Consider the following 22,705-nt stretch of genomic DNA (forward strand, 5'->3'; position numbering starts at 1 on the left):
ATACGTCCTTCACTTGGGGTTTATCTGATGTTTCCTTATTATTATATTTACACGAATTCCCACTTGGAATTCTACATACTGATGTGTCCTTCTTACTGTATTACATGTTCATCTGCCCCTCGTTGGTGATGTTAATTTTAATCACCTGGTCAAGGAATTTTCCTACTTCTCCAGTATAAAAAAACCCTATTTTTTCCCCTTGTGGTGAATAGGTAATATGTGGGGACACACTTTAAGACCTTGAAAATATCCTGCTTATCAAAACTTCCCCCTATATTTAGCTTCATTGATGATTCCTACCTAGTCCTATCCATACAACAATGATTGTAAAATGATGATTTTCCATCTCCAACACTCATCCATATTTACTGGTCAGCACTTGGTAGTCTACTGTAATGAAGAACCATTCCTTTTCCCCCATTTGTTTATCTATTTGCTATTGGTATAGACTCAAAGATACCTATTTTCTAAATTATTTATAATTAATTATTGCACTTTATTTTGGTGGTTAAATTGTCCCAGATTTCACCAGTAGGAGTAACTTCGAGCTGGCGCTTGTGTCCTTATGCTTTTTTTTTTTTTTGGAGTATCTTTTCGTTCTGGCAAAAGAAGATAATATTCAAGATTCCTCTTACATTTTCCCTGCCCAAGCCCTAGAATCAACCATTCTCAAAGGAGCCCTGGTTTCCTTTAGTGGGGAATGGTATTAGAGACCATTATCTGGATACAAGGCATGTCATTATTGGGGTTTCTTTGCTTCTGGGTCGTTTAGTAGACAAAGCTGAGAAATATATGCAAGTATAGACATACGTATATACATACACGTGCACACATACATTCACACACACACATACTTTACAAAGCTTGAATTCACATCAATGTCTCCAATTCAAACCCATTCCCACCGGATGCTTTCTTACCTTGCCCTGCTCCGTACCTGCGTATATCTTCTTCTATAGTGAGAATCCTGGTTCCCAAGAACATTGAGACATTTACTTATTTCCTCAATCCTACATCTACAAGAGTTTCTGAACTGCTCTGCATATGCAACTATGAAAAATAATCCTAATAAAAGGAGATCAAGGTTTATCTTTTCTCTTTCCCCCATCAACTCCACCTGAGAACACATGGTCAAATACTATATTCACAGGTTACTTGGATTCTTTCTTTTTATATTCCCCTTCAGTACAGTTACATATTCACTTAAAATATAACTACAGACTTCCACTTCAGGCCATGATGAATAAACAGGGACAAGATTTATCTTTCTGTCTGAAACAACCCCACCTCTGCAAAAAAGACAAAATATATGAAACAAAAATTTTCAAGACATTGGGCATTTGTCAAAGAAAAACAGTGATCCCTGAAAGACAGGGGAAAAAAGTGGTGGGCCTTGTCCCTATATACTGCCTTGAAAGCTTCCAAGCTGTGGCATAGGGAGATGGAACCTAGATGAAATCCAAGGAACTGCCTGACTTGAGGAAACAGAGCTAACAGTCTGGGAGACCAAGGCAGATTAAGTTGATAAAACAGTACAAGGAAGGAGAAAGCTAGAGGGAGAGTGAACCCTACAAAGTTGCAGAGGGTCACTTTCGAATGTTTGACAGAATACTTATCAACGAATGCATGTGAGCAAATGCCTGAGAATAGGGGGGAAAACGTCAAAAATGATGAGAGAGAAGAGTGCACAGCACTCACACAGAGCCAGGAACAGTGCCTATTTCCACCAGTCCAACTGGAAAAACTAATAACTCACAGGGGATTGGGTAGTGTTCTCAAAAAGGTCTTATCTCAGTAGTGGGGAATAAATGGCTGTAGGCTGAACACTACTCCAGACCCAACTAACAAATCATAAAAGCAAGATCTAAAAGCATTAAACTATTTCCAACTAACTTTAATGTATCCCAGAACAAAGCTCAAGAAGACTTACAGAAATACAAAATTGTCAGCAAAGCAATAAGGTGAAAATTACAATGTTTGGCATCTAATCAGATTACTAGATATGAAGAGGCAGGAAAACACTCCTCAAGCCATAATGAAGAGAATAATTAACCACACAAAACCAATTCAGAATTGACATGGATATTAGAATTAGAAGAGAAGGATGTTAAAATAGTTATCATAACTGTATTACATATCTCCAAAAAGTTAAGTAGAGACATAGAAGATGGGAAAAAAAATTAAACTTCTAGACTACTACAATGCCTGAGATGAAACAGGAACTGGATGGGATTAGCAGAAGATTAGATATTGCAGAAGATGAATAAATTTGAAAGCTAGCATAAAAACTACACAAAATAGACAGAAAAAAAGAATTAAAAAAAATTAAGAGAAACAGTGGCCTGTGAGACAACTTCGAGCTGCCTAATATATATGTTACTGGGGGACAGAAAAAAAAGTTTGAAAATATAATGGCTGAAAAATTTCCAAACTTGATAAAAACCTATAAACCCAAAGATCCAAGCTCAACAAAACCCAAGCACAAGAAACATGAAGAAAAATATACCTAGGCATATCACAATCAAATTTTCCAAAACCATTTGTAAAGACGAAATCTTAAAAGCAGCTAGGGAAAAAAGACATGTTACTTATAAAGGAACAAGAATAAGAATGTCACAAAATTTCTCAGTGGAAAGATGCAAGCAAGAAGATGGTGAAGAAATATCTTTAAAATGCTGACAGAAAAAAAACCTGTCAACGTGGAATTCTATATCCTGAAAACATACCTTCTCAAAACAAAGACATTTTCAGACATAAAATCTTAAAGAAATCACCACCAAAAGACTTACAACACAAAAAATATTAAGGAAAGTTTTTCAGGCATAAGGAAAATAATATAAATATGGAAATCTGGATCTACATAAGAGCATTATGAATATTAGAAGAATTTTGTCAAAGCCTTTTTCAGAATCTATGAAAATAAAAATATGATTTTTCTCCTTAGATCTATCAATATTATGAGATTTCCTAATACTGAACCATCATTGCACCCTACCCCGTTTGGTCATGGTATATTCTTTTCTTAACATAGTTCAATTTAGTTTTAAAAGATTCATGTTCTTAAAAAGAATTCATGGTCTCAAAAATGCTATAAAGATAACATGAAAAATACTGGACAGAAAACTACTTATTCTGTGGCCAAAGTAGGTAAGTTTCTGTGTTGTTTAGATACCAATGTATTAGGGTTATAAGAAAGCTACTATAACTATTTCAGAACTACCAAATTTATCTATAGATAGCTAGATAGTAATAATTAGATACTGAAAAGCTATAATGTATATCTCCAAATATTTGTTAGTCAGAAGAAAAACAGCATCATCATCCCTTTCACAGGAAGCTAGAGAACTACAAAATTCATGCAGCTTTAGCTTCCTCTGGTAGCTTTAATATAACAATACATGACAGTATCAATTCAGAGAGGAGTCATGTGAAAAAGGAAGGATGCCATAGTCTCACATTTATAAAGAAACATTAAACTCACAATTGTATGTAAACAATATTTGCATTTATCTTCTAAACAGTGTTTCCAAGCTTAGAGCTTAATAGATTCGTGCCAACTGCCATTGGAAAGGCCTTTATAAACTTAGCTCTGCAAAAGGACTAGACTCAAAGACCTCATTAGATAAACAAGGTCAACAAATATTCAGGGTTGATCAACAGAGAGTTGTAAGTGCTTTCTGATCCTAAAAGCAGATCCTAAAAGCAGGAAGCGATATACCAGTATACTCAGTATTCATCCCACAAAAACAGTCCTAAGCAGTCAAAGGTATAATACCCTCAAACATTTATATTTCCTTATAAGCACTTCCAGTCTTAGGAATGAGTCCTGACAACCTGAGGCAGTGCTTTCAGGTAAGAGTGATGAAACGAACCAAAAGGAAGACTCTTGTCTTCACTGTTTTTAGGAAACACACATACGTGTGCACGACAGATATCTAGGATGCACCAACTGAATAAGAGAGACACCATTCCTCCTTAGAAGGATAACAGACTTCAGGGGAAAAGTTTCCATTACTGGGCCTTCAAGTTCACTAACCTTTTCTTCTGCAATGTCTAATTGGCCATTAATCCTATCCAGTGTATTTTGCATCTCAGACATTTGTAGCTTTCATCTCTAGATTTGGGTCACTTTTATATACTCTAAATATTATCATATTCAAACAGATGTCTAAGTCCAACTTTCCATGCAGAATTAACTGGGCTCCTATTAATAATAAGCTGTTCAAGGTAATTCTGTCACAATTGTATTCTTTACATTTTAGCTGGTTAAGCTGAACAAGAACCACACAAAGTTCTAGCTAAAGTACAGTTTAATAAAATTTACCCTGAGTTGTGAAATTGCTGCTTTCCCTTCCTCACTTTCTTCATCAAATTCATCATCACTCCACTCCCAGCCTCCATCCTCTGTCTTATGGAGGCGGCCACTGGAACCTGGTACTCTCCGAACCTGCTCATTAGAAAGAGAAGTGGGTTATGGTGGTGTTTCATGCTTACTAAGTATGAAACTCCATATTTCTCTCTTCTTCTATCACTTCAATCCATTAAGTAGATAATCATTTTCCCCATAAATGTTCCCATACAAATTCATATCCTCCAACCATCACCTGCTCTACTACCTGTCTTTAGTAACAACCACTGTACTTCTATACTCTTGAGCCCAAACATCAAAATCCTTCCTATGTAAAATCACAGGTAAAATCCGATTTTAAATGTCCTGAGACATTTAAGGAAAAAAAAAAAAAAAGGTTTTGGGTGCTCAAAATGAATAAACCCAAGATTTAAAATCTGTTACTTTTTCTTTTTAATTTGTTAAGTCAAAACTATACTTGCCTATGATTTCAAGAGTACTAGAGCTGTGCATGTTGTATTAAGAAAAACAGCAACCTCCTAACCTTCAGCTTCATCTCCACTGGCAACCCTTTCAACTCATTTTAGCTTATCCTTCTGGACATTCATCTCTCGAATACGTGTTCCTATCATTACTTACTGACTTTTTGGTTTCAAGAGTTAACTGTGGGACTTCCCACAATAGAAGATGAAAATTTAACTCTGTTATGAACTCTCTATTCTTTTCTCAAGATATACTATAATTTTGGTTAGGTCAATATTCAGTGTTTACATAACATGATTATATGTATCATATTCAGACCTGAGCCTATTGTGTATTACCACTTCTATTTCCCCTGTAGTTAGTATTTACTCTCTCTCAGCTGTTTATATCTCCTTTTACCATATTCAAATGGGTATTCTGTCAGTATCATCTTCTTGAAGAAGACTCTCACCAGAACCTCCTGATCTGTTCCATCCTAGACTGGTTTCACAGCACGTCTCCTACTTCAGATCAAATTCTACCATCAGCCAGAGGATTGTGCGTCCTGGATCACATGACTTCTGTTTTTAGTTTAAGCACCATCTCCACTATTAGCATGTATATTAAAGTCATGCATTTCTGAACTTATCTTGATTCCATCTTCACACTTCATTCATTGTTTGGTTAAAAAAGAAAAGGCTGCATCAGTAATTATTTTCTTTCATACCTTTGAAGAAAACTGCCTCATTGTATTTGGCTTCCAGAAGTGCTACTGAGGTCATCAGGACTCCTGATCCTGTCTGTGACATTTCCCCCTCCCTGGAAGACTACAGATTCTTCTTTTTGCCTTCAGTATTCTGACTTATCATGGTAATGTGTGTTAGCATTAGTCTATTTTTATTAATTGTGTTGAGTACTTAAGACTCTTTCAATCTGGAAATTCATGACCATCCAGTTTTGGACATTTTTCTTGAATTATTTTGTCAATGATTTACTTTCTTCTGTTTTTCTCAGTTCTCCTTTTCTGGAATTCTCTTTACTCAAATGCTGAACCTTGTCAAATGGTCCTCTAATATTCTCAGCTTTTTTGTTTTCTGTATCTGGGCCTTTTGAACTCTTTTCTGGGAAATTTCCTCAACCTTTGTATTGAATTTTTCATTTCTTCTACGTTTTCAATTTCCAAAAGCTTTTTGTTGGTACTGGTCCTGGTTCTCTGAAAGCTCCCTTATAATTCATACACCATACAACTGAACCACTCAACGTATACAGTTCAATGATTTTTAGTATATTCAAAGTTGTGCAACCATCACTACCATCAAATTTAGAACATTTTTATCACTCCCCACAAGACATGCCACACTCTTTAGCAGTAACTGCCCATTTCTCTCCAAAACCCCCAGTCCTAAGTTACCACTAATCTACTGTTTCTTTATATTTGCCTGTTTTCAACATTTCACATAAACTGAATCATACAACATATGATCTTTTGTGATGGACTTTTTTAACTAGTATAATGTTTGAAAGGGTCATCCACGCTGTAGCATGTATCAGTACTTCATTCCTTTTTATTGTCAAATAATATTCTACTGTATGAATATACCACATTTAATAAATTTAATAATCAGCTGATGAACATGTGGATTGTTTACACTTTTTGGTTTTTATGAATAATGCTGCTATGAGCAGTGTACACATTTTTGTGTGGACTTACGTTTTCAATTCTCTGGCGTGTGCCTAGGAGTAGAATAGCTGGGTCACATGGTGACTCTGTTTAGGCTTCTGAGGAACTGCCAGACTGCTTTCCAAAGTGGCTGCACCATTTCACATTCCCATCACCAGTGCAGAAGTGTTCCAATCTCTCCACATCTTTACCAACAGTTGTTACTGTCTTTTTGATTATAGCCATCCTAGTGGGTGTGAAGTGGTATCTCTTTGTTATTTTGATTTACATTTCTCTGATGGCTAATAACACTGAGTATCTTTTCATGTGTTTATTGGCCATTTATATATCTTCAAGAGGTTTCTATTCAGATCCTTTGCTCATTTTTAAAAATGTGTTGTCTTTTTATTTTCGAGTTGCAAAAGTTCTTTATATATTCTAGATACAAGTCCCTTATCACATATATGATTTGTAAATATTTATTCCCATTCTGTAGGTTGTCTTTTCACTTTCTTGCCAGTGTCTATTGAAGCACAGAAGTCTTAACTTTTAATAAAACCAATTTACCTACTTTTTCCTTTTATTGCTTGTATTTTTGGTGTCATATCTAAGGAAGCTTTGCCTAGCTCAAATTCCCAAAGATTTATAGCTATATTTTCTTGCAACAGTATTATAACTTTAGCTCTTATATTTAGGTCGACAATCCATTTTGAGTTAATTTTTTGTAGGATGAGAGTAAAAGACCCAACTTCATTCTTCTGCATGTGAATATTCAGTTGTACCAAGGCCATTTGAAGATGATTCTTTAGTCTTCACTGAATTGTCATGACACAAATGTTTCTTTAATAGTATCATGTTCACTTTTTGTGCACGTAAACTTTTTTTTTTTTTTTTCTTTTGAGACAAGGTCTTGCTCTGTCACCCAGGCTGGAGTGCAGTGGCACGACCATGACTCCCTGCAGCCTCTACCTTCTAGGTTCAAGCGATCCTCCTGCCTCAGCCTCCTGAGCAGCTGGAACCACAAGCACATGCCACCACGCCAAGCTATTTTTTTTTTTTTTTTGGTAGAGTCTGGTCTTGCCTTGTTACCCAGGATGGTCTAGAACTCCTGGGCTCAAGCGATCCTCCTAACTTGTCCTCCTAATGTGTTGGGATTTACAGGCGTGGACTACCACTTCTGGCAAATATAAACTCTTATCTCTAAAGACAGTCATGATTTTACTTAAATTATCTTCCTATATAGTCTGTTTCCTGTAAGTTTCTTTTTTTCCTTCTATTTATTTTGTCCTCTATTTTTCTCATTAAGAGGTTTTCCTCAGGTATCCTGTAATCCTAGATCTATGCTCATATTTAAGAACAAAGAACTAAAGCACTGATTGGAAGCACTGAACTTTTAAGTGGGTGGAGTTTGCTTCACTGCAGAGTGATGTGGGTGAGCATTTCCCACCTCCCATGTCAGTACTTTTGATTTTCCTCTTAGGCTAGTCAGATTGATCAAATAAGGATTTTTCAATGTCTTGCCTAGGGGGTAATAAGCCTTAATGTTTATGTTCCGGGAGTTGAATGAAGTGATATAGATTCTTAATATTCAGTGTGTAAACAATTACTTAAATGCCCTTTTCAGTAAGTTATTCCCATCTTTAACTGTGCCTGGTGTCCTTCAGTTCAGAGACCATTTCTTTTACCCTTCTGCAGAATAAACCTCCACACATCTCCTGGAGTGCTGCATGGAGTAGGGGACGGAAATCAGAGTCTAACTCTATCTTAAGACTTTCAACCAATCTTCCTGTTTTTAGCCCTACTTTCACTCTCATTTCTAGAGGTACCCGGCACTGTTAATTCCCTTCCCTTCTGGGGTTCTGTTGTATATGGTAGCTTCCAAGCTTTTCTTAATACTGGCTTAGCAATTATAGTTCTCTGATTTGCCAAGTCTCTTACCACTAATTTATGGGCATCACAGTTTTGAAAATTTGGTTGCAGCTTTCACTTCTCCCATTTTTTGTACACTAGAGGTTTATGCCTTTCCTTTTTATTCTCTTTTTTCTTTTCTTTTTGAGACAGAGTCTCACTCTGTCACCCAGGCTGGAATGCAGTGGCATGATCTTGGCTCACTACAACCTCTGCCCTGCAGGCTCAAACAATCCTCCCACCTCAGCCTCCTGAGTAGCTGGGACCACAGGCACGCACCACCATGCCTGGCTAATTTTAATTTTTGTATTTTTAGTAGAGATAGGGTCTGCCATGTTGCCCAGGCTGGTCTTGAACTCCTGAGCTCAAGCAATTCATCCGCCTCAGCCTCCCAAAGTGCTGGGATTACAGGCATGAGCCACTGTGCCTGATCTCTTTTTATTCTCTTAACAGTTCTTTTAGTAAATATTTTTTGGCAGGAGGTATTCACCCAGGCTGGAGTGCAGTGGTATGATCACAGTTCATTACGGCTTCAACCTCCCAGGCTCAAGCGATCCTCCCACCTCAACATCCTGAATAGCCGGGACCAGAGGTGTATGCCACCACACCTCATTAATTTTTTAATTCTTTTTGTAGATATGAGGTCTCACTATGTTGCTCAGGCTGGCCTTCAACTCCTGGGTTCAAGCTATCCTCCCACCTCAGCCTCCCAGAGGTGCTGGGAATACAAGCATGAGTCATCATATCCCCGGTATGAGGCTCACTCTTTTTTTTTTTTTTTTTGAGACAGAGTCTTGCTCTGTCGCCCAGGCTGGAGTACAGTGGCACAATCTCAGCTCACTGCAACCTCCCTCTTCTGCGTTCAAACGATTCTTATGCCTCAGCCTCCCAAGTAACTGGAATTACAGACATGTACTACCATGCCCAGCTAAGTTTTGTATTTTCAGTAGAGAGACGAGGTTTCACCATGTTGGCCAGGCTGGTCGCGAACTCCTGGCCTCGAGTGATCCACCTGCCTTGGCGTCCCAAAGTGCTGGGATTACAGGCGTGAGCCACTGCACCCAACCTACTCTTCTTAAATTAATCAGATTTCAGATACTAAATCAACATGAATCTCAGATGGGATTTATTATAAACAAGAATAAGCAAAGAAATTTTATCCATATTTTTAATAAGTATAGAAATATATACATATTATTTAAGAATATCCTGTGTGTCAGGAACTATTCTAGGTACACTGAAGATACAGCAATGGAAAAAAGTCCCTGTTCTCATTAAGCTTTTATTCTAATGGTACAGAAAGACTGTAAAATGTCAGATGGTGGTAAGTAGGGTAACGGGATAGAGTCATGGAGGGTACTATTTTAGTAATCAGAGAGTATTATTCTGAGGAAAGGCCACTTGAGTAAGATGTGACATAAAATGAAGGAATGAGCCAAGTGAATTTTTAACCTAGTAACTATCCATGAGAATAATCTTCCAGGTCTCACCCACTAAAGACATGACTTTAATTGGTTTGGGATGACACTGTCTATGTTTCTTTCTTTTTTTTTTTTTAAAAGTCCCCAAGTGATTCTGACATGAAACGATGGATTATAGCCACTGAAAAAGATATATCTCTAAAATAGAGACAAGTTAACTGTTTTATCAGTGCTTATTAAGAATATCATTTCTAAGTATTTAATATACATTTCTGGTTCTTTGTTTTGTTAAATTCTCAGAATAATATCAAAATTCCCAAGCAGTGAGATCTATGGAAGAGAATAAGCCACTGCTAGACATAATGCTTCTGACTTCTTGGACAGGCCTACCACTGTATTATATAAGGTATACGACCTTTACCTTCTTCAAGTCTATCATCAACAGAAGCCTCTTTTCCTTCACATTGGATGAGTATGCTTGAGCAGAGAAGTAAGAGGGGGGAAAAGGGAGGATTTTCTTCTCCCAACTCTCACAGAGGTTCATAAAAGTATCATGGACAGGAAAATTAATATATTCTGCCCAAACTGAGATATTAAAGCATTCTCCATGCTCACATCATGACCAAACTTCTTAGAAATTACATATACATAATAAGGTTCTTTCAGTCTTTCTGTAAAAGCAGTAGAAAATTTGGAGTTCCAAAAAGGGTACTGTGACTTATACCCAAAGCTATAAATGCTATGTAAAATCACAACTCATTCTGGTAGCTAGAAACAGTTATCAAATAAGAGTTCAGAATTAATTTACCAATTACTATCTAGCATTCCCTTTCATCCTAATAGACAGCAGAGTAATACAAAGGCATACAGTAGACCAAAGATATTTGCTGAATGAATGTATCAAAGAACGTTTTAGATAGGATTGAAAGAAAACCAGTAATTCTCATATACTATTAACAATGTATTACTTAATATATTTTCAAAATGCAAAAATAAAGTAAATTTTTCAGGAAAAGTGAGTTAAATTCCGATTTACCTTTTTTGCTCTTTCAGAAATGGTTGGTGCTCTCTGCAATATTTTTTCTTGAAGAAATTCTTTATTCTGGAGAGGAAGAGTAAGTATTTTGTTCTTATAAGTTTAAAGGTACCAAAAAAACCCCACAAAAACGCTTACCATAATCAAAATGTGATATAGTAACTGTTCTGTAATGAAGTATGAGAAAAACTTTCATTTGTTTACTCTGAAGTTCCTTTAGTACGTTACTACCACAATTCTATAAATTGAGACAGAAAATTAAGATGTAGTACACTGTATGAACCATTGTCTATGAAGAGTTTGCTGTACTGTATGTTCTTTGAGATCATGGTCCTAGATTTCCAACTACAGTAACATCCTACTATTTGATATATTTGGGAAATGAGATGTTTACAAATTCAGTAGTAAACCTTAAAATCAGAGTTTGGTATTTTTCACAAATTATATTTATAATGGTAAAATTTAATAATCATTATTCCTATGATCAGTTTACCCTAATATTTAAAAATGGATTTACTAAATTCTGAAGCAAGCATCTTAATTATCAAAGGCTGTATACATACTGCTTTCCACAATTATTTTATTTACCATCATTCTTCCAAACATAATCATCCAACTTCTAAGCAGTGAACATAATCTGAGTAATTGAGGAGCATCCTATAACACACATAATCAAAAGCTAGAATTTCCTACCTTTGCTTTCTGGAAAAATTTGTGCCTTAACAGTTCTGCTGCTGTTGGTCTAAAACCAGGGAGGGAGGGAAGAAAAGGTTTTACAATTAATTCAAGTGTAATGTGAGATTCCATCATCAAAAATCAGAAAAACAATTTTTCAACAGCAAAATAAAAACTCAGTATACTCCACTTTCCTTAAACTGCTAAAAAGCAAAACAAACTTGATACAAGACATTGAATAAAATAAAAATCTCAAAACAAATATTCAGATAATAATTATTAATATTCTTTGAAAGAGTCATTAGTGAAATGTTTTTTCTGGAAGCATGATTTCTTAATAGAGTCTAATATATTTGCTAATTAATAATATTAATTTAATATTTAATATTATTTCCCAATAAGTAAGCTAGACAAAATCTATCTAACATTTTTAGCAAGGCATAAAAATATATTTAAACACTCAAAGAGGAAATGGACCAAATCAAGACCTCCACTTCTTGCCACATGGTAGTCTGCCAGCCTTCAATTTAAGGATCTGTGGTAACCTTAAAAATAGATTTCACAATCTCTCTTTAAAAACGAAAATTCTAAAAGTAAAGTATATTCCCCAAATTTAACAAAACTCAGTTTACCTCATTTCTTCATGGTCTTATTTCCTTTTAAGCAAAGACATGACTGTCAATTTTACAAGCTTTTAAAAGAATAACATTCAGAATAAAGAATTTAACATTTAAGAAACTGGACCTGATTTTTTGCCACACACCTACCTGATCCTGAGCAAATCACAACCTCTCTAAGGTTCAGTATTACTTGGCCAAGTCCCTAAGAGCAGTAGCTCTTAAACACTGCTGTGCATTAAACTATCTGGGAAGAATGTAAAAATCCCAATGACCAGTCGGGCACCATGGCTCACACCTGTAATCCCAGAACTTTGGGAGGCTAAGGTGGGTGGATCACGAGGTGAGGAGTTCGAAACCAGCCTGGCCAATATGGTGACACCCCATCTCTACTAAAAAAACACAAAAATTAGTAGGGCAAGGTGGCATGCACCTGTAGTCCCAGCAACTCGGGAGGCTGAGAAAGGAGTATCACTTGAACCCATGAGGCAGAGGTTGCAGTGAGCTGAGATTGTGCCACTGTACTCCAGCCTGGGCGACAGAGCAAGACTGTCTCAAACAAACAAAAACCCAATGACCAGGCTGTACCTCATACCAATTAAAGCAGAATCTTTAATTGGCTTTAGTAATTTTTAAAACTCTCTAGGTAATTCCAATATGCATTCAAGTTTAAGAACCAGCACCTCCGATGATTATTATAAAGATTTAAAAACTGGGCCAGGCGCGGTGGCTCAAGCCTGTAATCCCAGCACTTTGGGAGGCCGAGAAGGGCGGATCACGAGGTCAGGAGATCGAGACCATCCTGGCTAACACGGTGAAACCCCGTCTCTACTAAAAGATACAAAAAACTAGCCGGGCGAGGTGGCGGGCACCTGTAGTCCCAGCTACTCGGGAGGCTGAGGCAGGAGAATGGCATAAACCCGGGAGGCGGAGCTTGCAGTGAGCTGAGATCCGGCCACTGCACTCCAGCCTGGGTGACAGAGCGAGACTCCGTCTCCAAAAAAAAAACAAAAAAAAAACCAGATTTAAAAACTGAATAAATGTGAAAGTTTCAGTTTGCTCCGACATTATCACTCTTATTTTTCCATTCACTCAAGATTCCAATATGCTCAACAATGTGATTGCTCAACATTGCTTATTATCCATTCCTTTCTTCTGACTTCTAAAGTACAACTTATGGGTTCTTTAAGTGATAGAATGTGACTGGAAAACTCAATTTCCGTGTGCAAAATAATTTCATGCTCATTCTTGAATGATAGTTTGACTAGCTGGAGAACTCTGGGTTAAAGTCACAGTCATGAGCCTCTTAATGCTTTGGCCAACAACATACTATGTATCTGACAGTAGAGCAACAGGTTACACTAAATAGCCTACGCATGCAGTAGGCTGTACCATCAAAGTTTGTATAAGTACACTCCATGATGTTCACACAATGACAAAACTGCCTAATACACATATCACAGAATGTATCCTCATCATTTTAGGTGACACATGACTGCATTTTCTCTGAACATTTCACTAAATGCTGGCCTCAACTGTTGTGTTATTGGGTTAGTGGCTGTCAAGTCTACCTGCTGATCCTCAGTAGGTAATCTATTCCCTGAGATTGCCTGTAGAAGTTTCTCTTTGTTTCGTGTCCAGTAGTTTCACAACAACGTGTACAAGTGGAAGAAGGGAGACACTGCTTGGAATTCTACGGCGATGGTTCTTTACTCTGAGAATATAGGTCTTTCATCAACTCTGGAAAATTCTCAGCCATTATTTCTTTGAATATCGTTTCTACCACATTCTCTCTAGTCTTTCCTGGTAAGTTCATGTATATGTATACGTACATTTGTGTGTGTGTGTGTGGATGTGCATACACACACATACTGAACCTTCTCAGTCTACCCTCCAAATGTTAATATTTCTTTCATATTTCCCTCTTTGATCTTTCTGTGCTACATTCTGAGCAGTTTCCTTCGTATACTGTAGTCTGATTAAAACAGGCACTCTAGTCCAGTTGTATGGGTCAGAATTCTGATTCCACCATTTATTAGCTGTGTGACTTTGGGGAAGGTTACTTAACCTCTCTGTGATTCAGTTTCTTCATTTGTAAGATAAAGAAAATAACAGTGCTATCCTCAAAGGATTACTGTAAACAATAGTGCCTGGTACTTGATGAGTAAATAAATAATCTCCTTTTTGTTTTATTGGTTGTTCTGTTTAACCAGTCCATTGTGTGTGTTATTTTAACTTAGCAATGTTCTAAACAAAGTTTAATTTTGGTTTACAAACTGGAATAGATTTTCTATAGCTTCCAGTTTTCTTACTTAAAAAAAAGTTTTATAATAATTTTAGACTTAAAAGAGCTGCAAAGCTAGTACACAGTTCCTACATGCCCTTCACCACCTTCTGCTATTGTTAACCTTTTACATAACCACAGTATAATAATAAAGAAATCAACTAAAATATCAACACTGGTACAATACTATTAACTAAACAACAGACTTCATTCCATTTCTCCAGTTTTTCCACTAATGTCCTTTTTCTGTCCCAGGATCTAGTACAGGATACTCTGTTGCTTTCAGTCTTCATGTCTTCTTAATTTCCTCCAATCTGTGACAGTTTCTTAGTCTCTCTTCCTTGGCAGTTTTGAACAGTGCTGGTCAGGTATTTTGCTGCATATTCCTCGATTTGGGTTTGTCTGATGTTTTCTCATTATAGACTGAAGTTACAGATTTAAAGGAAGAATACCTCACAGGTTATATGCCCTTCTCATTTCATCATATCAAGAGCTGAATCAATCTTATCAATGTCTGATTAATAGTGATGTTAACCTTGGTCATTGGGTAGAGGAGGTGCATTGTGAAGTTACTATTTTTCCTTTTTCATATTCTACTCATCAGAAGTGAGTCAGTAAGTCCAGCTCACACTCAAGGAAAGTTTGAAATATTAATCACTATATTTTTCATTTCTGGCATTGCTATTTGGTTCTTCTGTCACAGTCACAGTCTTTTCTTGTGGGTTTGATTTCTTCTAATTTTAGTTATTTTCAATATACTTAATTTTATATCTTTTCAGTTTATCACTGCATTACCTAAATCTTTTGGAGCACTAATCCTTCTGCTTGTGTCTGCTAACTAGTTCATGACGTATTGTTTCACTGTGTGTTTCTTAATTTTGGGTTGTGACCTTATTTCAGTGGGGCATTATGTTCAGGAATCCAAAGGGAGCTAGAGTTGAAAGTGTTCTTCCAGTACAGCTCTGTGATGGCTTCTGTCAAAAATAAAAAACGATTTGGTGAAGCTTTTTTAACTTTCTAATCCTGTGGGTTCCTGGATAACATAGGTAGTATAAACTCTAAACCTGTGGAACGTTCAGGTTGAAGGGCTTGATTATTCACGAGAGGTTTTTGTTGTCTCTTGGTGATGACAGTTTTTATTCTTGTCTATCCTTTTACTAAGGATACAGACATCTGAAGTTCTTAGCTTTAAGAAGAAGAATCTCAGTTTAAACTCCCCACTGGGTAGACCCAAGATCTCAATTCCAGTCTTCACATGGGAGTTACAAATCCAAATCAGTAGGTTATCAGAATGAATAGTGACCCACTGAAGACAGCCACGGGATTAGTTCACAATATTTCTTCTTTAACTTTGGGCTTCCTCATTATTTTTGGTATCTGAGAATCTTTAAGTGGGATAGATTTTATCTGGCATTTCTAGGTATTTGTAACAAGAAAATTTTGTTCCTTTAATCAACTAATTTGGTAAAAGAAAAGTGTTTCCTGTCTTTTTTAAGTGTTTACTCAGAAACAGAAAAAAAATTATAAAAACGCAGGTATAAATTTTGTTTTTCTTACCCTTTCCAATATTTCCAACAATAAATTCTGAAACCCTATTACATATACTAGAGATGTGATCAAGAACATGAAAGTCTTTCCCTTTTAATGATCTTTAGAGAAACAAAAATTAAAGAACTCAGTGCTAAGAAGCTGAGTGGAATATATATGTGAAACAGACAAATAAGATTCAGAAGGAACAGAGCCCTAAATTAGGAATCAGGACTTTTTGAGATTCAAGTCCTACTCCTATGACTAAGTATCAAGTGACCTCAAAAATAAAAGGTTGTACTCAATGATCCCCAACATTCTATGATTCTGTTTAATTTATGAAGTTACTCATATTGGCTGTTCTTATTTATTTGCTCACTTGTCATTCAATCTGTCTAATAATGATAAGGAAACTATTTGAATTTTTGGTCCACTTACTAAAATATCTTTCTAATATAGAAATAAGTATGATTATTAGACACTAAACATAATTTTTCTATGTGTCTTGCCTTTATTAATACTGTAAATGCCATTAAGACATTCATTTATAAATTTTAAATGCAAATTAAAAACAAACCTCTCCACTAACTTGGCACTTATTAATACAGAATTCACAATGTACAACTTTGTAAGAAATTAACAAGGAAAAGGCTGAACTATTTAAGGTATACTGTATACTACAAAGAAGGCAGAAATCAATTCATTTCTGTATACCATAGTATAATGGTCTCTGTATACTTCTTTAAAGTTTATATTTAGTTCTTTTGAAAATAATTTCCTGTACATACAAGTATGTGACTCTTAGACTTCTCACGATGTTTTATTAGAGAGAAAAGTAGATGTTTTCTCATATTTTACCTTTTTTCTGGATCTTTTTGAAGGCACAATGAAATCATTTTTCTAAATGATTTTCCATATTTTTTCAGCATTTCTTTATCTTGAACACCAGTTTCCAAAGAAGGAGGATCATTCTGCAGTGTCAGCATTAAAACCTGCAAGAATTTTCAATATACTATAAACTTGTGATGACTCAGTAAAGTTTAACTATTGTGGTCAAGATTTTTCAATATAGGCACTCCCCCACCAACATACAAATATTTTATTTCCTTTAAGTTTGTATCTGAATCAGTTGTTTAAAATCCAGAGTCATTATGTGTATTTCACATAAATAATATGCTGTAGATGGTTGCCTTCTTAACACACACACACACACACACAATGGGTATTATGCAGCCTTAAAAAGCAAGAAAATTCTGCAATATGCTACAACATGGATGAACCTTGGGGACATTACGCTAGCCATGCAAAGATAAATAGTGTGGGATTCTACGTATATGAGGTATTAAGAGCAGTCAAAATCATAGAGACAAAAATGATTGCCAAGGGGCTAAGAATGGGAATCAAGAGTTACTATTTAATGGGTATAGAGTTCCAGTTTTAAAACGAAAACAGCTTGGATAAAGATGGTGGTGACAACTGCACAACATTATGAATGCATTTAATACCATTGAACTATATACTCCAAATGGTTAAAGATGGTGGTCAATTTTATGATCTGCGTATTTTACCACAATAAAAAAAATTTTAAAAACTTGCAAATGGCTCTGAAAAGGAACTGGGACTTGAGCTGGGGTAGTATTTGGAATACAAGCCTCACCTTCATTGGTGGATATTTATGGTAAGGAGCTGCCCCCGTGGCCAATTCAATTGCTGTAATTCCAAAACTCCAAATATCAGCTTTGAAATCATAACCTCGGACCTGCAAAACAGATTTGCATCATTATTTTTACCAGCACAAAAGGACTTTTAAAAGTTAGCTTCTGGCCAGGCACAGAGGCTCACGCTTGTAATCCCAGCACTTTGGGAGGCTGAGGCAGGCAAATCACCTGAGGTTGGGAGTTCAAGACCAGCCTCACCAACGCGGAGAAACTCCATCACTATTAAAAGAAAAAAAAAAAAAAATTAGCCGGGCACAGTGGTGCGTGCCTGTAATCCCAACTATTCGGGAGGCTGAGGCAGGAGAATCGCTTGAACCTGGGAGGTGGAGGTTGTGGTGAGCCGAGATCACGCCATTGCACTCCAGCCTGGGCAACAAGAGCGAAACTCCACCTCAAAAAAAAAAAAAAAATTAGCTTCTGAGGCCGGGTACAGTGGCTCCTGCCTGTAATCCCAGCACTTTGAGAGGCTGAGGTGGGAGAATGATGTGGGCTTGAGGCCAGGAGTTCAAGACCAGCCTGGGCAACATGGTGAGACCCCATCTCCACAAAAAAAAAAGCTGTTTTAATTAGCTAGGAGCGGTGACATACACCTGCAGTCCAGCTGCTCAGGAGGCTAGCTTGAGCCCAGGAGTTCAAGGCTGCAGTAAGCCATGATGGCACCACTGTACTCCAGACTGGGTGACAGAGCAAGACTCTGTCTCTAAAAATAAACAAACAAAAAAGCTACCTCTAATGTGTACCAAGAACAATGAAAGTGTTCATAAGCTTTAAACCAATAAAATAAAGTAGGCAAACTCTAAACATATTTGGTAATACAAAAAATACACAACCTGAATGTTCACCAACAGTGAAGAAATTGTTAAGTATGATATATTTTAAAAATTACAGTCAATTAAAAGCAATATTTATTAATTCTATGTGAAAATATAAAAAACATTTCTGATAAAACATGAAGAAAAAAACACAAAATTGCTCATACGTCCTGAAACTTTTACAAACAGTAAAATACTAGAAAGAACTAAAACAAAATGTTTTGTAGTGCGGTAGCTTTTTTGTTTTCCAAAGGATCTGTATTGTGGTATTATCACCTTAATTTCTATAATGAAAAAGTTAACGAAGGTTGTGAATACTTTTAAACTTTTTACAGTGAATATGTTGCCAAATTTCTCTACTTATATACTGTCACCAGCACATTACATGGCTATAAATTTTAATTTTCTATCCTAAGCAATATAGGAGAAATAGGTTTGGGGAGTGTGTAGTGTGTAAGACCTAAAATTAAGGATCCATAGTATGTGCTGCCTTGCCATCTGGTAAAACTGAAGGGCCTCTAGTGACCTAAGTACAAGTTCCCCTCCCCACTCTGCTCTTGCAGATAATGTCTCCTAGTCCAACAATCCTCCTTATCAAAGGACCAGGTACAGTTCCTGCTTGCCCGACAAGCAGATTTCGGTTCCCTGTCAGCCAGTCTTATCTTCTCATGGAAACCAAGGGGCATCGCAATCTGCTGGTACTACAAAGCCTGTCTCCAAAGCCCCTTCTCGTTCATTCTGTTAGTAAGTGCAACTCTGCTGGTCCTGCATGGCATGCAGTATCCTCCTCCCCTAGGCTATGAGTATATGTGACTAATAGACAGCTGTCAATCTCATCTGTCCAGTGTCAGGTGTTGTATGTTCAGCCATTCCCATAACTTTACAGTGGGAATCCTTCCCTCGCCAACAGGGTGAATACAGGTGATTAAAACAGAGTAAAAATGAATTCGGTTTGTAGCATACTGAGTTTGATATACCTATAAGGCATTTACGTGAAGCATCTATTAAGAACTAGAAACAATTATATGGAGGCTTAGGAAACAAAACTGGACATAATTTAGAAATCATTAAACCAATAAATCTGTATGTAAAAATTGGTATAATTTGTACTAATAAAATTATTAAAACAAGCCTCAATTATATTATTGCTGAGTTTCATATATCCTTTGCAAAGTTCTAGAGTGTTTTTGTTGTTTTGTTTTCAAGGGTGGACTAAAATCCTACCCAAGGAACAGGGACATGTTTCCCAAAGCTAACCTGGTATGCCAAAGAAAAGCAAACACTATTAAGTTTTTTGAGTTTTAAAACAAAGCCCTAACCCATTTAAAATTGAAAAAAGACACGGTACCTGTTCCATAACTTCAGGTGCCATCCAACAAGGAGTGCCAACAAAGGTCTTTCTCACTTTATTTCGGGTAATATCACCACCAGTTGCTAAAAAAGCACTAACCCCAAAGTCTGAAATAGAATACAACAGCAAGGTATTTAAAGTGCATCAACTATCATAAATGAATAGGAAAACAATATAATGTAGTGACCATCCTATATATAAATAAAAAGCATGATAATTTCTTATCTTTTTGCTGAACTTCTTGACTAAATTAAGACATAGCTCAGACTAGGAACAGTGGCTCATACCTATAATCCCAACACTCTGGGAGGCCAAGGCAGGAGGCTCATTTGAGCCTGGGAGTTCAAGAACAGCCTAGGCAACATAGTGAGACCTCATCTTTACAAAACAAAAAAACAAAAAAGACATAGCTTAGCAGGTGCCTCACTCCATTCCTCTCCACTCCCACATATCATCATCTTCTCAGATTTTCCCCCTTGCTCTAATCCATTCTACATACCACTATCAGATTCATTCATCCATTCATTTTTAAATTATCACTTTGACATGGCCCTTTCAGCTCAGAAACTCCTACAGAATGAAATCCAACCTTTTTAGCTTAGTATTCAAAGAGCTCTCAAGAACTCAGCCCCAAATAAATTAGAGTTCATAATTCTAAATACATATCCTAACTACACCTCTTAGTAGATGTATGATATGGGTAAACTTAGTTCACCTCTCTAAGCCTCAGGATTTTCTCTACAAAGATTTTATCCCACAATGCTGAAGCCAAAGTACCAGTCACTGATAAGGAGGACTGCCTGCCTCACCATGATCCCCCTTTTTCTGTAAATAGCCCTGGGTGTGTATCTGTACTCTCTCACCTTGACCCTGGGCATACCTGATTTGAGCCAGGGTTAGACACCTTAATCCAAGGTAGGCCTATCTTAGTCTCCTAGAAATGTGAAGCTTGAATGGAAAGACAAAGAAATTAAGGGTCACTGGAGCTAAGCCATGCTAACAGCATCCTGAAGGTCACCAGCACAACTGGGTTCCTGCCTATTCTGAGGCTTAGCTGTTCAGCTGATTTTTTTAATTCTGTGTACTTCCTAGTGTATTTTAAAAATTCCTGCTTTGTTAAGTCAGTCACTGATAATTCCCAATACAACCAAAAGAACTTTAACTAATATACTGAGGCACAACTTATCCAACTTTTACATACCTTTTCTGACTCCCCTTTTGTTTTGTGCCCATTCCAGAATACTCTGCATTATGTAAAATGAGTGTGTATTTGTCCATAATTTATTCTATTTTCAAATTGAAAATAAAATTATAAAACAGAAATTATGAAATTAGAAATAAATTTGAAAATACAATAAATTATGGACAACCCGATTGTGAGAAGGATAATTTCAGAATGGCAAACTTTAAAATTCCAGATTCAGAAGCCTATGAATTCTGCCATTTTCAAGCAATTATTTAAAATAATTGCTTGTCTATACAGTAGTTTTAAAAATAGCAAGTCTATACAGTACAGTTTTAAAAACAATAATCTTGTCTGAATGTACTTAGAATTATGGAAAAAAAAACATAATAATCTTGACTGGGCACAGTGGCTCATTTCTGTAATCCCAATACTTTGGGAAGCTGAGGCAGGAGGATCACTTGAGGCCAAGAGATCAAGACCAGCCTGGGCAACACAGTGAGACCCCATCTCTACAAAAAGTAGAAAATTAGCTGGGCATGGTGGTGGGCACCTGTAGTCCTAGTTACTTGGGTAGCTGAGGTAGGAGGACTGCTTGAGCCTACAAGTTTGAGGTTGCAGTGAGCCACATTCGTACCACTGCACTCTGGCCTGGGTGACAGAGCAAGACACTTTCTCTAAAATAATAATAATAATAATCATCATCATCATAACAGTTTTCAATACTCCTAAACTGGCAAATATCTAAGAACTTTAAAATGTCGTTCCATTTGTAACAACAATAACAAAGTAAACAATTTGAAGTGCATTTGAAGGGGAAAAAAGTACATTTAGTGCATTCAGCTCTGCCACTAGTCAGTTGAACTTGGGCAGGTATTTTCAATCTTTGTGCTACAATTTCTTCATCTGTAAAAAGGAGGCAACAACAGTACTTACTAACAAGGTTGTTGTTAAGGATTAAATGAGTTAATAATATACTTGGAGCAGTCCCTGTAATATATTTTAATACTAAACACTCAACAAGTATTAGGTATTCTTATCACTAACCAGAGAGGCAAAGCCATGCCTTAAAATACTTAAATATGATAAAGACTCAAACAGCTTATGTATATACAACATATTTTTTAGGTTCAATTATGAAGAGTTTTTACTTTTTAAAACCTACTAAAAACCTTCAAGTAGCTTTAAAATAGTCAGAATTTTAAATCCAGAACTTAATAATGCTCCAGAATTTTTGTATCTTCAGCTGGTATACCTCTGCTTGTTTCCAAATGAACCCTGAAGACTAGTTAAAACATTTAGCTAAGGAATGTAAGTGAGAATATCCACTTTAGCAAAATATTCTTGTTAAATAACCTGCACAGCCACAATGCCACGGAGACATAATCAATCCAACCATAAAGTTAAAAACAGAAACCAAAGAGCAAAAATGCCATTTGCCTTTCGTTTTAAATTGCCAACTAAAGAGAAAGAGTAACTTTGATGTGAAAAAAATCATTTAGTTCCTCCGTTAACAAAATTTCAATTAAAGTACAAGGTGGACTTTGGTGCCTACTATGTGACAGGATCAAAAGTAATGATCAAGGAAGAAAATGTCCCCCCATTTGTGCAACTTCTAATACAGAAGGTGGAATCAGGCAATTATAATACATTAAAATAAGTGTTATCTGTAATAAGGTATGAAAAAACTAGAGGCCCCTAAA

The 22,705-nt window shown here is 36.4% G+C and overlaps 1 protein-coding gene across 3 annotated transcripts in view; it reads right to left on the minus strand.

Moving 5' to 3' along the window:
- The window catches only part of OXSR1 (oxidative stress responsive 1), a 90,635-nt gene that overhangs the window by 14,611 nt on the left and 53,319 nt on the right, over positions 1–22,705 (minus strand). For all 3 annotated transcript variants that reach the window (XM_025376985.1, XM_025376986.1, XM_025376987.1), the window contains 6 exons: positions 19,817–19,926; positions 17,596–17,697; positions 16,797–16,930; positions 11,529–11,577; positions 10,836–10,901; positions 4,325–4,447 (listed from right to left, as the gene is read on the minus strand). In XM_025376985.1, coding sequence (XP_025232770.1) covers positions 4,325–4,447; positions 10,836–10,901; positions 11,529–11,577; positions 16,797–16,930; positions 17,596–17,697; positions 19,817–19,926 — 584 coding nt within the window. The remainder of the gene's footprint in view (positions 1–4,324; positions 4,448–10,835; positions 10,902–11,528; positions 11,578–16,796; positions 16,931–17,595; positions 17,698–19,816; positions 19,927–22,705) is intronic.

Source organism: Theropithecus gelada, chromosome 2 (assembly GCF_003255815.1).
Source record: "Theropithecus gelada isolate Dixy chromosome 2, Tgel_1.0, whole genome shotgun sequence".
In the NCBI taxonomy this organism is placed as follows: Eukaryota; Metazoa; Chordata; class Mammalia; order Primates; family Cercopithecidae; genus Theropithecus; species Theropithecus gelada.